Here is a 19,380-nt window from a genome sequence, read left to right as displayed (position 1 = left end):
AAACATTATAATATTCGATTCTTTACAGTTTATAAAAAAAATGTTTTTTTATTTTTTTTATTCAACTTACATAAACGAAATAAGAGTATTTTAAATAGCAATTTTCTTATTTTACCATACTTCAAGACGGTTTCAACTGGAGTGTGACGTCACGATCAAGTGCCGGTTAGTATTTTATTTAGTATACAGGCTATTTATTTAGTCAACTGCAATAATTTACTGGTTGAATAATTTAATGGGTCAGAGCAACTTTTACTATGGGACCAACCCCGAAATCGCGAGAAAACATTGGCTGTTTCCTGAATTTTGGCTGTCTGACCACTGACCTTGACATTTTATTATGGGAGAGTATTTTTTTATAATTTGGTTTTAAATATCATAGAGATTTTGTTAACTTTCTATTTTTGGGAAAACCCACCCAACAAAGGCTTTGATCTCGGACTGTCTAGAACACAAAATGACTAGTGTAATATTTTGCCTATATCTCTTTTAGTCTACATCGCAAACGGTCTAGAACTCAAAATGACCACATATGTATAGGTAGGTTAGGTTCGTTAGGTATCTTCAAATGGCCGAAGGCCAAACCGCACAGAAATAGGAGCCCCGCGGCAGCGGGGCTCCGTCGACATCGCTAAGGTAAAGATAAACCGACGAAATGTAGGTAAATAAAGGTCTAAATAATTGTAGTCATTTTGTGTTCTAGACCGTTTGCGATGTAGACTAAAAGGGATATAGGCAAAATATTACACTAGTCATTTTGTGTTCTAGACAGTCCGAGACCAACCCGCTTCGTTTCGTAGCATCCGTTCGTAACTCAAACGTAGCACTCTTACTTCGTTGCAGTGAAACAGGGATGTTGCGGATGACGATTTTTTGACATCCGCGGATGCGGATGCGGATTTTTAAAGGCTCACATCCGCGGACGCGGATGTCAAGATATAGGTACATAAAAAACGTCAAATATTACATTTAAGTAATTTTTATTTAAAAAAAAACCGGCCAAGTGCGAGTCGGACTCGCGTTCCAAGGGTTCCGTACATTAAGTTCCACTCACGCTTGACTGCTCATTTCTAAATTCTAATAGGGTTTTTGGCTAATGACTAAATTACCTAGTTCTAGCACTTACGCCGATGCTAAGACGTTCCTGTACCAACCTGTTCCACATCCGCATCCGCGTTAAACTACGCATCGATTTTATGCGGATGCGGATGCAGGTGCGAATGTTGAAAATAATGCGGAAGTTCCGCGGTTGCGGATGCGGATGCGGATATTCGCAACATCCCTGCAGCGAAACAATTAAAAAGGGGGCATAGGGTCTACGGCCAAGCTAACTGAAAGTAATAGCGGAATTCTAGCCCGATAGATATTTTTAGTTTTATGTCACAGTCTCACTTATTTTTTATTCCCCACCATAAATTAGTATGATGATTGGGTCCATACAAATAAATTCGACCAATCATAGCGTCGCATTGCGTATGTTTTGTCCCTCACGGAGGCACGCGTAGACCACTTCTATAGGATGCTACCTTCTATGTTCTAAATTATTATTGCTCCATTCGCAATTGCTATTCTACTGCGCATGTCAATAGTGTCACGTGGCGCCCACGTGGATTTTACGTCGCAAACCAAGTCTGGATACCAGGATACCATAGATTATGACTGGTGGTTTGTTTACGTTCCCTATCATACTGAACAAATTTCATTATGGGACCAACCCTGAAGTCCCTTAGAAATCTAAGTGTAAGGCCTGAGTGGACGCTCGAGTTGGGCGTGCAGCGGGGCGGGGCGTGCGGCCTTACACTAAGGCTTGGCCAAACACAGAGCGCGACGCAGCGCCGCGTCCGCGCCGCGCGACCGCGGCACATGCTAACAGGTTACCGACGTCAAACAGACTGCGTCCCGCCGGTATCACGCCCCGCTTCTGTCGCGCCCAGCGCCGCGCGGCCCCTTGCGTCCGCGCAGCGCTGCGCCGCGTGGACGCGGCGGGCCGCCGCGTCGCGCTGGGTCACATCAGTTTATTTATTTAATCGTATGGCAAGATTCGAGTCGCTTAAAGTATTAGAAAGTAATAAATAATTAAAGAACTATATCCAATGTCTTGGCCCATAGGGCTGCGTCTTCACCAGGAGCGAGCAAGTCTTCATGGTTGCCAATAAACTTTCTCTTAGGGCAGTCGACTGTTATGTGGTGGATAGTCTGCTTTGGAGCTCCGCAGTCACACTCTGGCGAGTCTCGCCATCCGCACTTGAACATATAATCGGCACAGCGTCCATGCTCAGTTCGAAGTCGGTTGATCTGGCACCATTCCTTTCTGGGAGACGAAAAACATCCTGGCTTTTTTGTAGGGTCGAAGTTCGATAGGGACTGTCTAGGCGGATCTGACATCCAGTCCTTTCTCCATTCCTCATTTATATTGAACCCACATTCCCGCAGAATTCGGTCACATCAGTCGGATCGCACGTTAGGCAGCGAGCGGTGGCGCGCGGCCGCGCCGCGTTCCCGCGCGGCCGCGCCGCGTTCGCGCGCGCGATGAGGGCGTGTTGAGAGCGCGGTCCGCGCGCGTCCTGTTTGAACAGTCATCACGCGGCGCTGCGTCGCGCTCTGTGTTTGGCCAAGCCTTTAGGGTAAGCCATTTGTTTTCATTTGTTGTCGACACCTCAATCACATCATCAATCTAAATGTATGAAACCAGCCATTTTTGGTGATTTTATGAGTTGGTCAAATAGTAAAAGTTATTCAATAGGTCATTCTAAAACACCTGGTAGAATTTGGGTTAAAAACGATCTGTACAAGAAATTTATTATTATTTTAATTATTTAAAAATGATACAAAATTGATGACCGTAATTTTCGCCGTCTGTTCACTCATTGTCATTATTATTTTGATTGTCTTTCCCGTGAGAGACTATGCCACGCTCATGATTCTATTCTGGATTCTGTAGATTGAACAAGTGCGAATATTATCAAATCACTGTCAATGTAGGGGATTTTTAATGAGTTTTGATAATCTGTACCTATACAAGAGAGGCTTTAAACAAGTTTTTAGGGCTCCGTACCCAAAGGGTAAAAACGGGACCCTATTACTAAGACTCCGCCGTCCGTCTGTCTGTCTGTCACCGGGCTGTATCTCATGAACCGTGATTTAGTGATAGCTAGGCAGTTGAAATTTTCACAGATGATGTATTTTTTTGCCGCTATAACAACAAAATACTTACTAAAAAGTAAAAACAGAATATAATAGATATTTAAGTGATATCCCATACAACAAACGTGTTTTTTGCCGTTTTTTGCGTAATGGTACGGAACCCTTCGTGGGCGAGTCCGACTCGCACTTGGCCGGTTTTTATCTTTAGCTTGGGGCCTGACTTTAAATTCGTGCGATAGAGAGGCAGATAAAGTCATAAATAAATATTATTTCGATTTATACGTTTTTCGCGATAACCACATATATTGTGATTGTGTGTGTTGCTACTGTTTCTAGATCAACTGACCTAGGCTAAGAACGTTGCAGCACACACCAGGCTAACAGAAGTTACTAGGATATGTAGGTATGACAACTATCATCCTTGACTGATGCTAAACCAGACTAGTCCATACTAGACTAGACCAAGGAGCTGGGTCACGGAACAGAAAATACTAGAGGAAGCGACGTAAGAGCCTAAGATTACTATGAAAATGGTTGTCGCCATGCAAAATTATCAGCCCACGCATGGTATAATAATATACTCCGCCTGGTACTCTCTTCCGAGATTCGCGAATGACCTAACTGGCACTTGCCTACGTCATCATGCTGTTTACAGGTTCTCAAACTTTAAAATGTGGGAGAATTTTAACCAACAGTGAAAATTATTTTAACGGCATTAATTTTAAGTTATTCATGTAGAAACATAGTAAAATAAAACAAATCTATACTGCACTTTTCACTCCTACTCTTACAGTTCCGAATAGAGCAGCCAACCATTTTCGTAACAAAACATTAATTACGAAGCTTACGACGTGAAAAGTTTGGAAAACACTGCGACTGCTGACACTGAGCGAGAAGGAAATAACAATTAACACGCGTTCGACAAGGACGGTCGGTCAGGGACAAAATGGCGGATTGTCAAATGTGACAGCGCTATCCTGTGTTGCCAGTAGTGTAAACAGAATTACCCGAACGTCTGAAATTTCTTTCGTGAATCGGAAGATATTGCTAACGAATAATTAAAAATGACGTGTTATTGTAAAATTTAAGATAAAATACATATAAATGAAAATTATTAAATTATAAAGATATAAATTCACTTATTAACCATAGATATAATGTACCCATATAACATGTTATGTTGAAATAAAGTGGCAATGTTATTGTGACGTAGGCAAGTGACACTCTGGGAAGAGAAGACCATGTTTTATTAGACCATGAGCCCACGCCCGTTACGATAATTTGAACTTTATACATTATGAAATAATGTCGAAATTATCGATATTTATTTTTAAAGATAGAGCTATAGCTGATCAACCAAAACTTGTCAGTAAAAAAAGGCGCGAAATTCAAATTTTCTATGGGACGATATCCCTTCGCGCCTATATTTTTCAAATCTGCCGCCTTTTTCTACTGTCAAAGACACACACAAGTTCGACTACTCCACAACATGTGTCACCGTTAAACGACTCGCTACGCTCATGGTTCAATTTTGGAATTTTTCGCTTGCTCGGGTATTATATTAGCACGAGCGGACAACAACTTTGCCCCCTTGTAAAACAAATAACTACTTACTTATTTAATAATGCGCATGTCTTATCACGTGGAGTCCACGTGGATTTTACGTCGCAAACCAAGTCTGGATACTAGGATAACATGAAATATGACTGGTGGTTTGTTTACGTTCCCTATCAACACATGGGTATAGGTGCGTTGTTTTGATACTGAACAAATATTACTATTGGAGTAACGCTGAAATTGCCAAAAAAAATGTCTTTCCCTTAGAAATGGTCGACACCTGAACAAGGTAATTGTATGAAACAGCCTTTTTTTCGTGATTTAGGAGTTAGTCAAATAACAAAAGCTATTCTAATTGTTCTAAATCACCTAGTAGAATATGGGTATTGCACCTATTATAGTAGTACTTATAGGTATACTGTATAAGTGTATACAGTTACTTGATAGTTATTTACGATACAAAAAGTCTGGAAAGTAGGAAATTCGCAACGAGTGGTGATAAATTAAAATACGACCGAGAACCTACCTACACGTTCGAAACTCGAGCAGCAGCCATAGAGTTGACTAGACACCGACGCTCGGGAGACGCTAGTGTGGGGTCCCTTAGCCTGATCATAGAGAAATATAGTAAGACAAGAGTGCTCACTCCATACATCAGTTAGACTATTAATTTCAGTGTCTACATCTAGCATCGAGTAGCGGAACTATCAGTACCTAGATCAGTACTGCTACTTGACAATAGATGTAGCACCGACCGGAAAGTCTTATCTCAACAGCATAAGACTTTCCGGTCGGTGCTACATCTATTGTCAAGTAGCAGTACTGATAGTTCCGCTACTCGATGCTAGATGCTAATAGTCTTTTTGGTGAACTGATGTATGGAGTGAGCAATCTATGTATTTTTTTCTCTATGGCCCGATTAACCTTTCTTTAAAAAAATTATTAATAATTTTAAGTAAAGTTACTTTTCATCACACTTGCTTGAAAAAGGTCTTATTTCATGTACTGATGGACTAAGGCCTATATAATGTTCTTCCGGCGGGACTGGCGGAAGTTGGATGTTCTGAAAAAAAAAGCTATAGCTCACGAGTGAATATAGTTTTTTTTAAGGAACCAAGTAGGTATAAATGACTTACTTTGAAAATACTAACGTTTATAAATGATTACTTTTGTTTATGCTTAAAAATATTCAATTTTATTTTCACACAATTTTCAATTGTGTCTGAATGCCGTCGGGCCTTCGATGCATAAAATGCCAAAACAATTTCAATATGGCGGACGAATGTTGCACAATGTGCACGACTGGTGCTGCCCTCATTTTGGCAGACTTTCTACGTCAAATCTTATGGAGTAAAATTAGTTCAAGCGACTGCCGCTAGTACTAATGGCGGCCATTCCATAAGATTACCTGTGTTTGTGACGATCAGCGCCACTTCCCCCTCCACCGACTTCGCACCTTGCCAATACAAAAATTATAGAACATAAAAACAAAGGAGTGGCTTTGTTTCTTTTTAAAAAGCGTGACAAACAAAGAAATTACGACCTTGTTTCATTTGTAATAAAGTTACTTTTTATTTGCGGATGTTGAAATATTTCATTGATATAGTATAAAGAACTGGATACCCAATCAGCCGCCAAAAATGGCCCCACAAAAGTAATGTCAAAACAGATCACGCATCACTTTTTCGTTTAGTCTTGTTTGAAACGCTCAAATGTGAAGTTGTCAACAATTACGAAATGAGCCGTTAAAATATGTAAAAATAACAATGATAAAACAAGGAAAAAGGATGGAATGTATTTCTTTCGGTTAGTTCTTTGGATAGCATTACATAATTTATGTAATCTGGTGGTAATTTTATGGTTTTGAATAAATTAATTTGTTAGTACCAAAGAAGGGATGTCAAGGAACAAAAATCTAATGAGTCGATGTGAGGTCAATATTTTTTTATATTTTTATATGGAATTCATAAGGAATAATATTATGTTTAAATTCAAGATTTCCAAGAAAACCTATGCGACGTGCAAAGTGGACTGCTATTTAATTATAGCAAGAGATAGGGGTGATGCAGTTTTAAACAAGGCAAAACGGCACTTGTGTGTTCGGCCCATTTCCCTGTTTCCGACACATACACCACCAATAAGGGCTTATATCGATTAACTGTAAATGCTAAACCTGTCTGAACACAGTGACAACCACAGGATTTTTTATATAAAGTATAGGTAGACTTTATAAAAAAAAACACAATCAGTACCTAAATGTCCCCGTGCACCCGTGCTATGAGTAAATGTAGATCTTAAATACACAGTTATTTAATAAGTAGAATTTATTTCAAGGAAATTAGTATTTAAAGACGTATACGAATTAAAAATTTAATTTGTTTGAATTTGAACCACGAATTAATTTTATTTGAGCTCCCGATTAAATTAAATTTGTTTTATTTATTACTTCAATTGGTTTTCCTGTACAGTAATACATATTAAAGTGTACCAAAGTGACTCCATTCGTTCATTATTCTCGTTTGACGTTGTTTGACATAAATACGTTACGTTTAGTGCCATCGGACTAAATTTTTTAACAGTGTTGGTACTTATGTTTGCAAATTTGACACTTAATGCTTACGACATTAAGCTCTTTTCTGTACGAAACATTTATCTTGACTCAAAATGTACGTAAGTGTTTTTATCATCAATGCAAATGGTGCGAAACGTCATTGGGATCCACATTTGTTGACGTTTTTGTTCTGCTTTGTGTGTCTATTTCTTTTATATTAAGTCAGTGAAATATTTGTATAAGTACCACGAGCTCCTAGTCGATTCTGTAGCCTTGGTACTAAAGCGACTGCTAGCCCCTTTTAGGATTGCGGAAAACGGAAGGAAACGCCTGTAAACATTCTAAAAATACGCTGGGCTCTTTTTGAGGTGGGGAAAAAATTATAAACTCGAGACAGCGTAAGGCGATCACGTGACAGTAAGGGGCGTAAGGTTTAGATGGCCACTCATAATTTAGATTGCATTTAAATCAATAAAGAAAAACTCAATGTTATTTGACATTTATGTTTCGGACTCCTTTTCAAGACTCTTTACCTATGTTCAAATAATTTGACGTTGTCATGGCAGTATGTAAATAAACATGTCAATGAAAAAAAGTGTGATCTTATTTGAGAATGATAATAATATATAATAAATAAATAGAATATACCTCCGCTAAACGTATGTATCGTGTTACCGGGCGTCGGTAACATAGTGAGGTGAGTTTTCACTTCTATCGGCACTCCCGGAGTGCAACCGTTGTTGCTTGTTTTTTTTTTGAAACGTCACATATAGCTTCTATCCGACAAAGAGCAACCGGCCGCCCGTATTCCTAACGAGGACCGAATAACTCAACAAATGATACAACATACCTAATAAAAAAAAATGTCGCAAGTATGCTTACAGAGAGAGTGGTCGTTGGCTGTATGTACTATTACCTTTGTCAGTCTAATCTTAGTGAGCAAATTTAAAAAGTTAGAGCAGCGGACAATAATGTACGTTTCATACTAACTCCCTACATTACTTCTTGGCCTAGGTCAAGAAGTAATGTAAGGAGCCATAAATGAGCAACTTCATGTCTTCATTTCGTGACATTAACGCATACATTTTGGAGTATGTTTGAGAAAATATTTTTCCAAACGTGTTTACAATAAAAAAATACAAAAATATTTACAATTATAATTTCTAGAAAAATAATAACATGAATTCTAATTTTCAAAATTTAGACGTACCCATTAAGCTGAGTGTTGGCAAATCCAAAGTCAAAAATAATTATAGGTATATGTATATATGGACAATAAATAAAACTGTGACAAATAATTAGGTATGTTATTATTTTCCCGTTGTCACAGCTTATTGCAACTATTACTCGTAAGTATCAAATTCAAATTTATCAAAAAAACTAAGTTTAAAAATATTTCATTCCTACCTTGACCCTTCGTACAGATCACATAGGTCATGACACTCATGACTTAGTATACCTAGATAGATACCTACCTACCCAAGTACCCATAGTTACCAGTTCTCGAAACCTCTTTGAGGCTATGTTAGCCTGGTAGCGAAGCGGACCCGGGTTCGCAACGTCGGGGCTTGCCGTTCCTTCGTCGCCCCCGAAGAGCTGGCAACGTCGCTATAACACCTATCTTTTCACACCACCTATTCGGAAAAGAGCTTTTTCTTCCCTGCTAGGACGGATTAAAGTGGCACTTTTCCTCCCTGCTAGGAGGGATCAAAGTAACACTTTTCTGTTCTAGCACACTGACACAATCTGATGCTTAAACAGATTATTTAAGCTAAAAAAATTATGTAAATAGCTTAAATAATCTGTTTAAGCATCATATTGTGTCAACACTACGAGTAAGATTTTTTTATTTTCCTCATAGTTGGTGTGAAAAGCAGTATGTGTCACACGGTATCAAAATTATTTCGTCTTGGGCGTTAACACTTGAATCCCTCATTACGCTCAGGATTCAATGTATGCCCTTGACGGAAATATATAAGTTTGATCCCTTGTAACACAAACTACTATTGTATTTCTCGTATTGGTCTGATTTGCCATGTATGAACGAAACGCCCTTGTTTATCTTTCCTTCTTCAATGTGATATAACGATTTTGTTACGCAATATTAATAAAAATGTGTCATTTTTAGGGTTCCGTAGCCAAATGGCAAAAAACGGAACCCTTATAGATTCGTCATGTCTGTCTGTCTGTCCGTCTGTCTGTCCGTCCGTATGTCACAGCCACTTTTCTCCGAAACTATAAGAACTATACTGTTGAAACTTGGTAAGTAGATGTATTCTGTGAACCGCATTAAGATTTTCACACAAAAATAGAAAAAAAACAATAAATTTTTGGGGTTCCCCATACTTCGAACTGAAACTCAAAATTTTTTTTTTCATCAAACCCATACGTGTGGGGTATCTATGGATAGGTCTTCAAAAATGATATTGAGGTTTCTAATATCATTTTTTTCTAAACTGAATAGTTTGCGCGAGAGACACTTCCAAAGTGGTAAAATGTGTCCCCCCCCCCCTGTAACTTCTAAAATAAGAGAATGATAAAACTAAAAAAAATATATGATGTACATTACCATGTAAACTTCCACCGAAAATTGGTTTGAACGAGATCTAGTAAGTAGTTTTTTTTATACGTCATAAATCGCCTAAATACGGAACCCTTCATGGGCGAGTCCGACTCGCACTTGGCCGCTTTTTACACGACTGCCCAAAATAGGAGTGTATTGTTACAGATAATTCTTATAAATCATTTGTGTTTGTTATCACTACTACACAGAATTTTGGTGTGTCGTCTCTTATAAGGATTTGTATATAACACCGCGCACGTGCACGTCTAAGCGCACGCGCAGGCATCCAATTTGCCTTAAATGGTTTATGGTTTAAAAAGGGTCCGAAAGTAGTTGTGTGTTACCCACATATAACGTAAATTGAGATGATTTTACTTCTAAAAGTCGTTTAATATCCACCAGGAGAACAGAAGAAGCCTCTGTTCCTCCTCCACGCCGCGCTGATGATCCCCAACGTGTCAGTGAAGCCCACGCTAGAGGAGATCCAAGAAGTCCTCGTGCTGGCCGGGAAGCTCATCTCCGGGCTGGCCAAGGGCGTGGCGCAGTGGACTGGCGGCAAGAGCTCCAGGGTATTTAGTCTCATCATGAAGGTCGATAGAAAGATGTAGAAGAAAGAACATTTAGTCTCAAGGATATAGTAGCAAAATGCCATGCGGTGAGGCGCGCCGGAGGCATTAGTTTCGTCCAGTAGTTTCGTAGAAAACATTTAAAAAACAACCCGTAGGGGTAGGGTCAAAGACTAAGTAATTAAGTTCGACTCACGCTTGACTCCACATTTCTAATAGGTTTTCCTGTCATCTATAGGTAAAGAACTATTTTGTGTACTTAGGTCATACTGAAAATTCCTGGACTGACCACTTAGAAAAAATAAGTTTTCATCAGAATCCAGAAACTTTCAGTATGACCCACGTATTTAGAATAGCCTGCTCAGTGCTCATCATCTTCGAAGTCGGTTATGATCGTCTATGACAGGCCAAAGAGAGGCATGGTAGAACAATATTGTGGTCCTAAAGTTAGGTATAGATTATGCTAAATGTTATCTTAGACCTGATTAGGTATATAAAATTAAATTTCTTTCAATGTCGGAAATACTTAATATAACAAAGATTTTATACATGTACCTAATAGACATCTATAGAATAAATCCTTCTTGGAACTATTAAATAAGCAGTCTAATAATGGGTATATGTATCTGTTTCTCTTCCTTTTGTTGTAATGTTAATTGTATTGTGTCGTCATACCACACACTGTGCTCGACTGTGTAACCGTCCGCTCACCCTTCTGTGCATTATATTCGTTTCGCTCACTCTGTGTTGCTTCTCTTCCTCTTTATTTGCCTCTCCTTCCCTCGCGTCCGTGAGCAGGTTAGCTGGAAGAAGATAGCCGGACACCAGTCTAATCATCTTCTAGAGGTTGTGACGAAGCTTGACGATCAGGTTCAGTCGGTGGCAGGCGTGCTTCCGAAGTCGAAGGTCCTGGATGCTGCGAAGCAGAGAAGGAAGAAGCATTATAGACTAGAGTCGGAGGAGAAACCAACGTTTCCGCTGCAGCAGAAGAACTTTTATAACTATATTGTGGAGAATAAGGAGATTATCAAGACTTTGTCTTTACTCTCGAGCTGCACGCAGAACGTTAAAACGGTGAGCATTATTTTTGTTGAGATTTTTTTTTCTGTAGCACCTTATAAAACAAAGTCTCTGGCCACTGGTCTGTCTGTATGTTCGCGATAAACTCAAAAACTATAGAACGGATTATAATGCGGTTTCCACCTATCAATAGAGTGATTCTTAAGGAAGGTTTAAGTGTAATCAATGTTAAGGGTTTGTGTAACCTGTGCGAAGCCGGGGCGGGTCGCTAGTATAATATATACCTAATAAGCTAATAATCGTTTGCCTATCATTTGAACTTTTACATGTTTAAGAAATATAGGTACCTATAAAATATAAATTAACTAATTGTGGCTTTTGTTAGCATTTGATGGATACGATAAGATCAACTTTTAGAAACAAGATATTTTGTATTGAAAAGGGTCTCATTATCTATCGAGGTATTTTAAGCTATTTTTTTTTTAATTTCGCGTGTTCGCACAATTTAAAAGTCAACTACTAAAGAAAAACATTTGCCTTTATGAAATGAATATGTAGAATCCGAACGATATAAAATGAAACCTCTAGAAAACATCCAGACATTTAGGTTTCTCATTTCACCACCAGATAGCACCCTAGGACCTAGCCAGGTATTATTACAGTCCACGTGTAGGCATGGACATGCGCTTTGGGCTATCATCGATTTACAAGCCGCCATTACTCGTAACCTAAAAAAACTTAAAGTATTTCTAGTCTTTGTGGCAATATTGTTGCCTAAAAGTGAAATTATCTTACGGGTATTTAATTTAACTTTTTATTCTTAATTAGAGATAGTTTCATTGTTCATAATTTTGTACAAAATGGTGGAATAATATAGCTCTTCATGGTGTATGTGTCCTTGGTACTTTTTTCCGAGCCAGGTGTCAACTCCCTCGATCTCGTCATAAAAAATGATGTATGCGCATGTGCGGTGCAATGTAAACAAGTGGAAGTTGAAACAAAAGCATAACCTAAAATCTCTCCCTCTAGAAACAAAATCGTTTTTATTGTTAAGAGAATAAGTGTGCGTCAAGGTAATTTAGAACACCTCGCCCGCTTAGCAACTGCTGCTGATGACTGTACTAGAGTTAAATTCCATCTTTAGATATCAAATAACAATTAAAGTACTCTTGTTACTCTTGTTTGGTAATCAGGTTCACACACACACACACACACATACACACATTCATGGCCGCATGACATTTCAGGAGCTCAACAATCTCGTAAAGCGATGGCGCCCGTACCACTATCTCTGGAAGTGCGAGAAAACCCTCCGTCAACTCCTGGCTTGGAACCTGAACGACTTCGAGCTGGCGCTGAAGCGGCACAGCGAGCTGGAGGCCAAGCTGGCCACGGAGCCTGACGTGCTGGTCATCGGGAGCTGCCTCGCCGTGTCCACGGAGCGACTCAAGCTGGGGCTCAGCACCGAACTTAAAAGTAGGTTCTTGACATGTTAACATGTGGGATGTGGACTTCATACTGGCGCTGAAGCGGCGCAGCGAGCTGGAGACCAAGCTGGCCATGGAGCCTGACGTGCTGGTCATCGGGAGTTGCCTAGCCGTGTCCACGGAGCGACTCAAGCTGGGGCTCAGCACCGAACTTAAAAGTAGGTTCTGATTGTGTTAAAAGCTGTAGCACGGTCTAAAGTCCACGTGAGGCTTACGAGCATATTCTAACTGATGATGCCACGGGATTCAAAAGTATGATCAAGACGGCAGTAATCTATGGAATGATGATTCTATTGATACTTTTAGGACTATATATACCCTTAATTTACAGTGAAGATGTTTTCGAAGGTGCAATCGAAACATGACCAACGTTTGCACATAATTCTTTGACAGTTTGTTAGAAAGTTTATTTATGATCCTTCCCTTCTGGCTTTAGTTCAGAAGTTGCTTTTTGGCCTACCTACCATGCAGTTAAAGATTTTGGTATATAAGTATATACGTACATTTTTGGAGATAAATTAGATCGTATAATGTGACTCTTATCTCATTCTATCTAAACTGCTGAAGGGAGATAAAGAATTGAATAACTTTAAGATTTAATGGTATAATAATTTTATTTCCAGACGGCACACACCGGATCGGGCAAGCCATGCGCAAGAAGTACAAGCGAGAGATGGACTACGTGTATGCCATCATGAATGACCTTGAGCGTAAGCTGGAGCGGCCAATCAGGGACCTGGATGATGTGCGGAGCGTTATGGAGACGCTGAAGAAGATTAGGGAGCAGGAGGTCGATATGGAGCTGAAGATAGATCCTGTTGAGGTAAAATGTGGTCACAGCCTTTCAGCATGGTTAAAGGAATACTGGGATGTGTAAATTAGTGCTTCTGTAACAAAAGTCAACAGCACTCGCCCTTAAGAGGAATATGTTAATTAATTTTCGAGTATCTCATTATGAAACAAATTTGTTCTGGGATTGGGATGTTTTTAGTACAAGGTACGTACAGCTGTAAAAGGCAGCGTTTCCTCTTGAAATGTGCGAGGCTGCATCATGCAATTAAATTTATTTATTTATTATATACTTGTGGTGTGGTCACTTCACAATATGGTTCCGTGGAAACCGTTGAAGTCTACATCCCAAATGATAAACGTTACTTAATTTTTGAACTAAATATTTTAGGAAGCATTCAACGTGATAACCCGCTACGAGCTGCCGGTGAGCCAGGCCGACTTGGAACATGTGGACAGCCTCCGCTACTCATGGCAGCAACTTCAGGTTCGGTGTTTACCTTATTTTTTAATTCATGAAGTCATCCTTGGAAGCTGTGGGAACTGTGGAGAACTGTCAGTGCTAAAATTTTGCATTGTTTTTCGAACAAATGCTTTACCATACAAAGCGTTGTCAAGTAGATGCTCGAAGTGGTCACATATCCATTAATTTCCTCTTGATTTTCTAGGAACTAACAACGTGTTTTTTTAAGAATAATCTGGTGTATATTAAAATCCTGCTCCATTCCAGCTTTCTACGTCATTAATAACTTGGCCACCAAATCTATTTTATAATACGTACTACCTCTTTTATAGGTATTATTCTTCTATCTTTGCTACTATTCTACCTTTGCTTCACAAAATCAAATATATTCTAGGCCACCGCGCTAGCTGCCCACGTGCAGCTTCTCCAAATGCAGCCCCAATTTGAAGAGGACCTGAAAAACAACCTGGACAGGTTCAGAGAGGACAACGGGGAATACGTCCATGAGTACCGGCATGCTGGTCCGATGCAGTCGGGCCTGACGCCGCGCGAGGCGTCCGACAGGCTCATACTATTCCAAGTAAGGACAATGACCAACAAGGAGAGGCACCCAACTATCCCGTTCCGATTTAGTTTATTTTGACATATGATAGAGAGTAGTTTAAAACAACAGAAACGTATTTTGAGCTGCCCAATCTCAAACCATTCGGAGAAATTATCATCCACCTACTGAAAAGTGACTTGCAATGTGTAATGCTTCAAAAATTCTTGACCCAACCATAGAGAAAAAAATACATAGATTGCTCACTACATCAGTTTTAGTACCAAAAAGACTATTAGCATCTAGCATCGAGTAGCGGAACTATCAGTACTGCTACTTGACAATAGATGTAGCACTACCGACCGGAAAGTCTTATGCTGTTGAGATAAGACACTGCTAGATGTAGACATTGAAATTAATAGTCTAACTGATGTATGGAGTGAGAACTCTTGTCTTACTATATTTCTCTATGACCCAACCGTGGAATTTTCCAGAACCGCTTCGACGGCATGTGGCGTAAGCTGCAGACCTACCAAAACGGCGAAGAACTCTTCGGTCTCCCCCACACCGAGTACCCAGAACTGGCTCAGATCAGAAAAGAACTGAACCTTCTGCAAAAATTATACAAACTGTACAATGACGTCATTGACAGAGTCAGCAGTTACTACGATATACCTTGGGGCGAGGTCAATATTGAAGAAATCAACAATGAGCTTATGGAGTTTCAGAATAGATGTCGCAAACTACCTAAAGGGTGAGTACTTAGGTATAGTAAATAAGGACTAGCAATATTAGGTTGAAGTTTAAGTAGGTGCAGCATGTTTTAGGGTTCCGTACCCAAAGGGTAAAAACGGGACCCTATTACTAAAACTCCGCTGTCCGTCCGTCCGTCCGTCTGTCACCAGGCTGTATCTCACGAACCGTGATAGCTAGACAGTTGAAATTTTCACAGATGATGTATTTATGTTGCCGCTATAACAACAAATACTAAAAACAGAATAAAATAAAGATGTAAGTGGGGCTCCCATACAACAAACGTGATTTTTGACCTAAGTTAAGCAACGTCGGGCGGGATCAGTACTTGGATGGGTGACCGTTTTTTTGCTTGTTTCTTTTGCTTGTTTTGCTCTATTTTTTGTTGATGGTGCGGAACCCTCCGTGCGCGAGTCCGACTCGCACTTGGCCGGTTTTTTCTTCCTTATCTATCTGGTACCCGTCACCTGAGTCATCATAATGTTCCTGTTTATATCACCTTTCAAAACAAGCTATCCCCATTTGTCTTATTTTAGTCCACTTCTTTTCCAGTCGAAATACCCATGCCTTTTACCTTTGGCATCACGTGCACGTTGTAAACAAATGAATGTTTTATTTTAAAGCGCGAAGTACGTGAGCGTATTTCTTACTCGTGTTTGTAGATTCTCCTGACCTTATAGTTGGGCAGCCGACGATGCTAAATGTGTACTTACTCGAGCGTTGTACAGACCTATTGGAATCTAAATATTAGATGATAAGAAGAAAAAAAGTTACCTATATAAAGTTTTTGAAGCGTGCCGGAAAGCGTCTAATTTTTATTTTATTTCGGGAGGTTGGTGGAGGGTTAAAAAATCGTTAAGCAATTTGTGGGTATGGTCGTTTTTGTCCACGTTATATTACGCTTAATTTTTCTATAACTTAATATAACACTTATTTGGAGGCATTTTCTTAATCTGACGAACACAAGTTTGAGGCCTAATTTTTACATTGTACCTAACCGTCAGATTAAGAAAATGCGTACAAATAATTATCAGATTTAGTAATAGCACAATTATAGCGTTAATTTGGACTAATGTGACCAAATCCACAATCTGCTTAACAATTTGTTGAACCGGACCAACCCCCGACCAACCAAGGGCTCAACATAGATGGCTAAAAGGGGTAAAGGTAGACTACACGGGGTAGCAAGATATCACTCATATTTTAATCTGACGCGCTCGAGTAAGCACAAAAATCCCCTCTTGGGCTCCCCTACCATTATTAGTTATTTTGTTCCTTGTCTGTTTACAGTTTAAAAGAGTGGCCTGCCTTCTTCGCTCTCAAGAAAACCATAGACGACTTCAACGACATGTGCCCCCTCCTGGAGCTGATGGCGAACAAAGCTATGAAACCGAGGCACTGGCAGCGGATTATGGAGGTCACCAAATACATATTCGAGCTGGACAATGAGGATTTCTGTCTCAAGAACATATTGGAGGCTCCGCTGTTGCCCAATAAAGAAGATATTGAGGTAGTTTTACAATAATAACGTCGAGAATAATAGAAAAGTCATTCGTGGCATTTTCTCTTCCTGCTGGGGAGGGAAAATACAGCCGTGGATCAAGTGTTTCTTCTAAAATCTCATTCTGGATTAAATATAGAAATAAGCTTTGCATCTGCTTTGCTTTGCATCTGCTTTGCAAGCTTATACATCTGTGTTCAAAAGTTTCAAGCTATTATTGAACTACTTGCTGATAACTATATTACGCTTGAAGATTATTGAGTTATTTAGTACCTACAGCTATAATGTAGTCGATGGATAACGATACGATGTTGGACAAGCAACAAGAACCTAACAAATTATTTTCAATACACGGTGATTTACTTAAATTTAACAACCCTTAGCGAGGTGAGATAAAGGTACAATGTTTATACTTTTATATTATAGTATTGAAACCTCAACACACAGAGCCATCTCTGTTTCTCGCAAGCAATTTGTTCTGAGCTTGCGCAAATGAAACTTCAATTGAATTGCGCAAGTACAAACAGTTCAACAGGTTATGCACGTGGCAAATGTACTAGGAAAACATGAGAGGTTCAGGGGTGAAATGCAGGCAGAATGACCGCAAATAAATACGTATCTAACTAGATACTATAGGTACCTATCTAGACAATAGGTTACTGTGTCAGTATTAAAAATATCGATGTGGTTTAATGAATGAGTTTTAAATATTTATAGCACGTTTTAAACTAAAAACTACCAGGCTATCATATGCTTGCAGGGGTAAATGTATAATCTAGAACTGAATGAAATTAATATTGAACTTGATTGAACGAATGTAAATCTGCGAAATAAAAACTTACTTTTGTACTCAGTATGACTGTATATATTTTGCTAATCGTAGTTATTCAAATATTATTTTCTTAGCTAAGCACTTGGATCTTTAAATCAAAACCATGATGAGAATTCATTTATCAGCAAATAATAGGTACTCAGAACTACAGTTTCATCGGAGCTACTCTATGATTCTATGAATTATTAAATAAATAGATTTAGGTAAACCCGTTTTTCCTCGGAGCAAAAATTTGTTTTTTAGGATTTGCATAATTCACAAAAATTAGATCGACTCGGGTTTCCTAAAAAAACACATTCATTTCCGAGCACAACATTATTGGTAAGAGTAACTGTATTTTCTCTCTTTATCATACGATTCCAGGATATCTGCATATCAGCGATGAAAGAGAAAGACATAGAAGCCAAGCTGCGTCAAGTGACTAACGAATGGTCTATCCATGAGCTGACGTTCCAAACGTTCAATAATCGCGGGGAGTTGCTCTTGCGAGGTGACACCACAGCAGAGACCATAGGGCAGTTGGAGGACAGTCTTATGATTCTGGGCTCTCTGCTGTCTAATCGGTAACTATCTACATATAAGGTCAACCGTATTAAATGCGTCTCTTTTGGTAAATGCGTCTTTCGAAGATATCTTCATATGTAATATAACCATCTGCATTAAAAGTTCAGAGACCACGCTTTGAACAGAGAGGGTTGCAATAGTTCTAAAATGTCCCGTTTAGAAGAAATCTTTAAAATACGCATTTACCTCAAGTGACGCATTTAACCCGGTAGATCTTAGGTTACTTTTGTAAAGGGATACACAAGCCTAACTGAGACTGGTCAGAAGTTATACATAAATATTAATATTTCTACTTCTAGAGAAATTTAGCTGCGTGTAAAACTACGACAGACTGTATTTCTGACGACCTAATACAGATTTGTGTGGATTTAAACTGGTTGTAGTGGTTGTAGAATATAACATTTAATTGTTTTTATCTCTTCAGCTACAACGCTCCATTCCGAAAACAGATTCAACAATGGCTTTACGACCTCCAAAACACCAACGAGATTCTCGAACGGTGGCTTCTCGTTCAGAACATGTGGGTATACCTCGAGGCAGTATTCGTCGGCGGTGACATCGCCAAACAACTGCCCAAAGAAGCTAAACGCTTCTCTAAAATCGACAAATCTTGGCAGAAGATTATGCAGAGAGCTCACGAGACTCCTGGTGTTGTCTCATGCTGCGTTGGAGACGATCTCCTCAGACAATTACTCCCACATCTGCAGGAACAGTTAGAGCTATGCCAGAAAAGTCTAAGTGGGTATCTAGAGAAAAAGAGGACGATGTTTCCTCGGTTCTTCTTTGTGTCGGATCCGGCGCTCTTGGAGATTCTTGGACAGGCTTCGGATTCGCATACGATACAGAATCATTTGCTGTCCATTTTTGATAATATTCGTTATGTGAAGTTTCATGATATTGGTGAGTAAAGCGATATAAGTGGACCTCTAACAAACACACTCAGAAAAATAGGAATGGTATTTGCCTGAGTCCTATTTACATTTTTTATGTGTAAAATGTTGTTGTTATGATACAGATACGAGTATAATTACTTGAGAGTGCTTGTAGTA

General features: G+C 39.3%; 1 protein-coding gene across 1 annotated transcript in view; it reads left to right on the top strand.

Moving 5' to 3' along the window:
* LOC134660933 (dynein axonemal heavy chain 5) overlaps window positions 1–19,380 on the top strand; it is a 65,674-nt gene that overhangs the window by 31,876 nt on the left and 14,418 nt on the right. Inside the window, exons 19-28 of the mRNA XM_063516817.1 lie at window positions 10,218–10,384; window positions 11,180–11,455; window positions 12,649–12,877; window positions 13,512–13,711; window positions 14,069–14,164; window positions 14,535–14,720; window positions 15,176–15,435; window positions 16,725–16,944; window positions 18,131–18,330; window positions 18,756–19,231. Of these exons, the coding sequence (XP_063372887.1) occupies window positions 10,218–10,384; window positions 11,180–11,455; window positions 12,649–12,877; window positions 13,512–13,711; window positions 14,069–14,164; window positions 14,535–14,720; window positions 15,176–15,435; window positions 16,725–16,944; window positions 18,131–18,330; window positions 18,756–19,231 (2,310 nt within the window). The remainder of the gene's footprint in view (window positions 1–10,217; window positions 10,385–11,179; window positions 11,456–12,648; window positions 12,878–13,511; window positions 13,712–14,068; window positions 14,165–14,534; window positions 14,721–15,175; window positions 15,436–16,724; window positions 16,945–18,130; window positions 18,331–18,755; window positions 19,232–19,380) is intronic.

Source organism: Cydia amplana, chromosome Z (genome assembly GCF_948474715.1).
Source record: "Cydia amplana chromosome Z, ilCydAmpl1.1, whole genome shotgun sequence".
Lineage (NCBI taxonomy): Eukaryota > Metazoa > Arthropoda > Insecta > Lepidoptera > Tortricidae > Cydia > Cydia amplana.
The sequence above is the reverse complement of the archived record's forward strand: the minus strand, read 5'-3'. Positions and strand labels throughout refer to the sequence as shown.